Source organism: Plectropomus leopardus, chromosome 11, assembly GCF_026936395.1.
Source record: "Plectropomus leopardus strain MGB_pleo_1.0 chromosome 11, ASM2693639v1, whole genome shotgun sequence".
NCBI classification, from domain to species: Eukaryota; Metazoa; Chordata; class Actinopteri; order Perciformes; family Serranidae; genus Plectropomus; species Plectropomus leopardus.
In genome coordinates, this window is record NC_142186.1 from 26,620,788 (window position 1) to 26,628,147 (window position 7,360).

Sequence of the window (7,360 nt, forward strand, 5' to 3'; positions counted from 1 at the left end):
ATATGTGTGCGTTTGTGTTTGCGCATGTGTGGGCGCGTATTAGTCACAGATTGAAATACATGCTCAGAATATGAATGTGGATGAAAAGCGTGTGTGTCACTCTGTGTGTTATATTGCATGAGTGTGTATATTTGGTATGTGTTTGTCCTACAGTGCCATTCTCAGATCATGAGTGTAAAATGAAGTCAGTGTCTCGACAACGGCCTCTTTAACATTAGGACGTTGAAGGAGCGTATTGTTCTATTCATAGAGCGCTCTGTGAAACCAGTCCAGCAGAGAGAGAGAGACTCTGAGATAAGACATTAAATTCATATGTCACGTCCACTGAAAGCTTCTAATGCACATTACACAAGTACCGAGGAAAAGCGGAACAAATTAATATTATGACAATGGCCATGTGACAGTTATTAGGCCTAAATGTGTTCGAGGGCATCACAAGGCACATCGAGGAATCTAACAGAAAGAAGGAAAGCAGAAAACAGAGACCTCATAAAACATGATAACACACACACACAAAGATGTGCACACACCCTGTGCTGCTTCGCCTCACCTGTTTGACACACCTTGAATCGAAGGCATACACTCACAGCTAATTATTTACCAGAGGATTAATACTTACATGGTAGGGAAAAAGAAAAAAAGTGTAAAATAAATTGCATTTAGCCCTAAAATTCATACAATTTCATCTCCTTACACCTAGTATGATTCGAATTAGATGTTTGAGCTTTTTGGAAAGAAAAAAACGTTCCATTTCTTTTAATAATAGGGGAAGGAATCACCAGAGGCTAGATGATACCATATTATCACGATGCATAAGTCACAATGCAATATTATTGCAATCTTAAATGTGTTGCGAAATGCTGAGTATTACAGTAACATATATTGTGATGCATTGCAATTTATTCTCTTTATTCAACTGAGAATCCCAAAGGAAAACTCTGTCAACACCTCTTTCATCTAATAAGATAAAGTTTTCAGTCCGTTTATTTCACTTCAATAATTTTTATCGCAGCAAAATATATCTACTCGGGGTGGAAATCACCACAAGTCAGATTATTTGATATTATCCCCATACAATATCATTGGGATTTTTACTGTGTTGCAAAATGCTGAGTATTGCAATAAAATATTTTACAATATACTGCGATTTGCTACTGTTTTTAAACTGCAAATTATGGCTCCAAAGGAAAACTCTGTCGACATGTGTTTTATCTCATAGATAGAGTAGGCTAGTAGGCTTTCAAATGTTAAATCTGTATTTGTGATATTGAATTGATATAAAAAAATAAAATAAACACCCTCAAATATCTAGTGAACTGAAAAAACAACTGATTATATTATTCTAGTAGGCTCTCAAAGCCAGTACCGCCTTACCTCGAAGCCATGCTTCTCTGACGGCACCCACACCAGCCTCTTGGCCGCCCAGTCGGCCTGGCTGGCGGCGGAGAACATCGAGTTGGAGGTGGGGGACCCCGGCGTTGCCCCCGACGTCAGGAAACGGGTGACGTCATTGACACCACCCCCCGCTGGCTTGGACATGGTTCTACTGGCACTGTGTGAGGAAAGAGGGAAACAAAAAAAAAGACATTTAGAAGTGAGCCTTTGTCGAGACTTTTTCTTCACGCGACTACTGTTTTGTGGGAGGCCTAAAACTGGAGCGCTGAGAAGGGCGACGAAGGGTCGGACAGTGACACTGATGTGATTCTGTGTCAGAACACACACACACACACTCAATGTGCACCCACCACACGTAACTGAAGAGCAGTCGTAGCACGCAAGAAGCATGCAGGCCACATCCAGCTGAGATTGGGTCAGGGATGGCCTAGTTGAAAGACAGCTAAGAGTGGAGGAGGAAAGACAGACAGAGAGATCGGTGGGTGGAGGGTGGAGGAAGAGCGAGATACATCAATCGACTGAGTAAACTGACATGACAGTGAGAGGGGGAGGGATAACGAGGAAGAGCGAGAGAGGGTGGGACAGCAGAGAGGATGGAAATGGACTGAATCTATTGTTAACTGGAAAAAAAAGGAAGCATCCTTCGTCTACAGGCCACTCAGCAGAGATAAAACTCTACTGAACCCCCCACTGAGAACTTGTGGACACGGTAGACCCAGGATGCTGTGAAAGACGAGGTGACAGCAGCTAGAAGTGGCTGCTGCTCTGAAACATGAAGGAAACTCCAGTCACAGTGACTGCTGCGCTACAACAGGAGGTCTCGAGATTTGCTTTGACAACTGAGAAATAACGCTGAGCGACGATTTCACGAGAGAAGTTCTCTCGGTGGAGGAGAATTTGAAAACTTTCCTCTGAGGCCAGTGACATTGTTTCAGATGGACTGGTTGTTGCCACGTCCAGGATAGCCCATAATATGGGGTCGACATTTGCTGATTATCTGTGTCTGCATTTTATTTTAATGATCGCTGATAAAATTAATAATTAAAAAGTGCAAAGAAAGGGTCAACATGGGGGGAATCGGGGTGCTATTTTTATTTATTCATTTTTTATTTAAATTTTCACTTGACTTCATAATAAAAGTTGCTTGGAACTTGCTGTATATGATGTTGAGCGCTTCAGTTTTGATTAAACACTTGGCATTTAAACAGAGTTTGTTATATTCCAAATGATAAACATTGGCAGAAAGATTTTCATTTTTATTGTAAATGCATATCAGTTCTAAATATTGGTTATCAGTCTGATTAACTACTAATAATGGGAACTGGCCCTGAAAAAAGAATATTGGTCGACCCCTTCCCATAATGATCATATAGTGTCAGTACAAGATATTAGATAATTTGCGCTGAAACAATGAAGTCGACTAACTAGGGCTGGGAAACGAAAACCAGTTCCAGTTGAGAACCAGTTCCAACTGGAATCGTATAACTTCAAGTTTATCAATTCTATGTATGTCAGCATGTGACGAAGGAGTAATGATGATGATGACAAAAGGAGTCATGGCGGAGAGGAAGAAATGGTCTGAGCGTGGCTTCATTTCACAAACAAAGATGACAACAGGAACGCTTGAGATGTCAGTAAATTGGTATTTTCAAGTAAGGGGGGAAACACCAGCAACATGCTGAGAATTCTTTCCATGCAACATGAAGTTAAATTTCAGGAATGTCATGCATTTGACACTATACGCACATCGCAGCCGAGCAGCATGTCTTTTAAGGAAGGTGAATAACCAGTTTTATAATAATGCTGAGAATCTGTGTAGGCCTACCTTTTTCCCAATACATAAATTGATCAAGAATCAATAGGGAATTCATAAGCAATCGGACCGATGAGTAGAATCGATAATATGACTAATATCTATAAAATATTGTCAGATCCCATCCCTATGACTAACAAAAAATTAATCAGCGACTTTTTTTTCAATCAATTCACGATTTAAGTAAATTTTTTTTTTTTACACAAGAATAGTCAAGATGTAGGTGTTCATGCTTCTCAAATGTGAGTATTTTTTATCTTTTTTTTATTTTCTACAGTAGTAAACAAAATATGTTTGTGTTTTGAACTCATATTCAGACAAAAGAAAACATTTTAAGATATCAACATAGTCTCTTGAAACTGGTGATTGGCATTTGTCTCTATTAACGGACTCTCTAAAGGCCAAACAATTATTTGAGAAAATAAATCAGTAGAAGAAACAATAATGAAAATGTTATTAGTTGAAGCAATAATGTATATTAGCAAAAGGCAATATGAGAGCATTTTCACAGTCTAACTAATGGGCTATTTACATAGCAACTACATAAAAAAATACATGACTGATCACAACATATGGCAGTGTTTTCTTTTGAAAACAGAGAGAACTCGGTCTTAGATAATTTAATAATAAATACAACAAATATAAAGTGAATGACTCATTAGCTACAGCTGATACACTGGAGGGACATTTTTATGGACAGGTTGATCTGAGTCTATGGAGGCTGATGACCTGAATTTCATGTGGCAGCTACAACTTAGGAATGAAACCCTACAAGCAGTCCCAGCTGAGCTCTGAATGATGCAACAATTCTCAGTGGATTAATTTGCTGTTTGACAGAATAATGAGTAAACTGGTAAAGTTTTGATATTAAAATGATGTGTAACAGGTCTTTATGATTATCAAAATGAGACGTTAGGAGTTAATGAGCTGACAAAAGGTCATCTTCAGTAAACAGAGGAGATTAAGTACAACTGATGTCGACGCTGATCACACAGGTAGGCTATTGTGCCGGCCTGTTAACTGTTAGGCGTCTCTGTGCCTCTGCAGGTATGTCATCTGGCTTGATTCCTGCTATGCATCTCAGTCTTAGTTTTTTCCGCTCTGTCTGTTCATGACAGGGCCCGGTATAAACCCTGCCTTTACCATACCTTTTACTCCAATATGACTCTGGGTGTGGAGTACACACGCTGACAAAAGAGTTGCCACCACCCAGCCACTCAGTATGGAAAATATGTGATCCCTCAGTGACATGAAACAGCTATGCATCTGCTTTTTGTTCAGATTTTCATCTTTAGAAACTGGTCCCAAAAATGTGGTTTAGTGGCTATTGATTTACTACATAAGTCAAGCAACATAGTTTTTTAGCAAAAGTTACTTGAAGGTAATAGTGCTTTTTTGGGGATTACCTCACCAAGAAAAGGTATGCAGGTTTAAGGAAACATGCTGCCCTGTGCGTCACTGTGGCTGACTGATGTGTTTTTAACTGTTTTTGGACAACAGTGAAGCTCTATGCGGAGGAATAAACATTATATCAGGGTTTGGCTACACAGGCAATACTGTCTATCGTTATCACATCACTTCATTGTGGCTTTTGGTCTCTACATAAATTTTGTTAAGAATAAGATAAATAAGAATAATGACGGCCTTTTTGTCTTTAAATATGAAATTGTGTACAAGCCTCACAGAAATCTAGGACTGCATCTAATGATTTTATTCTTTGTTGATTGATCTGTCGGCATTTTGATTAATTGAGGAGTCGTTCCGTCTACAAATTGTGAGAAAATTGTGAAAAAAATGTTGATCAGTGATTTAAAAGCACAAGATAACATCTTCCAATGTCTTGTTTTGTCCTCAAAGTAAAGATATTTAGTTTGCTGCCATAGAAATTTTACTCTTTTTAACTTAAAAATCACTCAAACCATTACATTAAATATCAAATTAGTTGGCGAAAAACGAATTATAAAGAAAACAGTTTAAGACTTGGACATGGTCTCTTGGAACTTGTGTTGGACATTTGTCACTTTTTCAAAAGACCAAACAATAAATCAAGAATCGTACCTTAATATGTTTGGGTTTTGAACTCATAGTCAGACGAGGACTTGAACTCATTTTTGTTTTAGTTGCTGATAAATCTGTCGATTATTTTCTCAATTAATCAATTTGTCTATTAAATGTCAGAAAATTGTGAAAAATTGACAATTAGTGTTTCCCAAAGCCCAAGATGACATCCTCAAAAGTCTAGTTTGCCCTAAACCCAAAACTATGAAGTGTGCTGTCATTGAGGAGTAAATAAATCAGATAATATGCACATTTAAAGAGCTGGAATCTGAGAATTTTTCTTTGTTTTTTGAAAACTTACTCAAATTGATCATCAAATTTGTTGCCTATTAATTCAACTGTCAACAAATAAGCGAATAATCGCTGCAGCTACAGAAATAAAAAGTATTTCTCTTGAGATATGAGTTCATCCTCCAATACGTGCATATGTTCATTATCAATTTTGGTAAAAATAATTACTGTCATCACCCCTTTGTTTTGACCAACTCTCCTTATAATTCAACCATATTCCATCAGCTTTAACATTGCTCACAGAAAAAGACTTTGCATGCCAACACTACAGTATAACCGCAGTATAGGATGCTACTGGGTCCCATCGATGATAATGATTTCCCTAAAGCAAAGTCTTCACACACACACAGGTTGTCGCAGTACAGCTTTGGACTGACCAGCAAACTCGTCCTGCAGCAGCTGGAGTTGCCAAAAACCTGACTGCTCTCCTCCATAGCAACACTAAGCAGCAGCCCACAGACAATACCTTTAAGAGTCTGAACTGAGGTCATTCACCGTGGGGGGTCTTTTGGTCTGTGTGTGTTTGTGTGTCTATCTATGTGTCTGTGGGTGTGTAATTAATGTGTGGGAGCCTGCGCGTGATTTTGTTAAACGGGTGGGGGAGCAGGAGACGCCTTTTTTTTCTTCAGCTTTGCATCGGTGATGATATTGTGTCATCTGCGTACACCAGTGAGAAGAGGTGACATTATTAAGCCACTGATGATAATTACAGTGCGGCTGCAGGACAGAAGAGTGCAGATGCGGAGTGACCCCTATCTATAAATTACCTGCATTTCAGGTCTCCAGCACAGAAACTGACGAACCACACCTTGAACATAAGACATGAACAATCACATGGGCCTAATTGACTGTGTGAGCCGCATGCATGTGGCAGCCACAAGGCATTTTTCCCGAGCAGAATATAATTATATGACACAAAGATCATCGTAGGTCGATGCTTTTTAATTATATGGGTCCAAATCGCCTCTAATGTGTCCATTAGACAGACAGTTTTCCTTGACCAGACTTCAGGTCATCTTTTAAGCCTCTCTCCGAAGATAAAGATCAAAGCAGTATGATCGCCTCTCGTCCCACCAACGTTTCATTTTTAGCCGTTATGCCACCGCATTTAGACCAACCTAGCGAGGTTAGCCAGCGCCAACTGAAATATGATACGATCAGGATATTACACCGGCTATTTACGAGTTGGATTAGGGTAAAGGCAATTAAATCTCTCACCTTCAGGTTCCGCTCTGAGTCGTGGATAAGGCTGTGGTGCGAGGAGAACCGGGGTGAGGCTGTTTCTCGGGTATTTTCCTGCCTGATAGGTGTGTAGCCTACCGCATATGCGGCTTTTATCATCGCACCGCTCTCTCAGTGGAGCCGCACTCACACTTCTCGATGAGAATAAAACAGAGAGCAGTGAGGGCAAGGCGACGGCTTCAACTCAGGGCAGCTACTTCCTGTTAGCACACCAACCAGGTACGAGGAGACGGTTTTCAGTCAAGCCTCGGAGAGAAATAACTCCAATGAAAATCTACAACCGAGCAGTAGACCCGCCTCAATGATACGACGAAAACTTTCCGCCCCGAAACTGGCATGAAATGGGTGCGGCGACGAATGGCGTTAGCGCTAGCGCAAGTATCTCCGCCATTAGCCAATGCTAACGGACGAGAGGCGGGGCTTAAAGTGACTGGCGTGTTAAACAGCCAATGGAAGCGCTGCAGCAGGTGCCTGTGCGGCACTCTAGCGTTAGCGAAGGGAGATTTGCGCGCCCTTTGTTTACCACTCAGTAGCGGAGAGTGTCCGCAGACACAGATCTGG

At 40.3% G+C, this 7,360-nt stretch overlaps 1 protein-coding gene across 9 annotated transcripts in view; it reads right to left on the bottom strand.

Moving 5' to 3' along the window:
• Window positions 1-7,024, bottom strand: part of myh14 (myosin, heavy chain 14, non-muscle) — a 43,318-nt gene extending 36,294 nt beyond the window's left edge. For 5 of the 9 annotated variants that reach the window (XM_088084459.1, XM_088084458.1, XM_042489718.2 and 2 more), the window contains exons 1-2: window positions 6,776-7,023; window positions 1,375-1,552 (exon numbers count right to left, since the gene is read on the bottom strand). In XM_088084459.1, the coding sequence (XP_087940585.1) occupies window positions 1,375-1,539 (165 nt within the window). In that variant the 5' untranslated portion in view covers window positions 1,540-1,552; window positions 6,776-7,023. Of the gene's footprint in view, window positions 1-1,374; window positions 1,553-6,775 lie in introns of all 9 variants that reach the window. The other 4 variants (XM_042489716.2, XM_042489715.2, XM_088084457.1 and 1 more) reach the window with 2 other exon arrangements.
• Window positions 7,025-7,360: the final 336 nt, after the last annotated feature.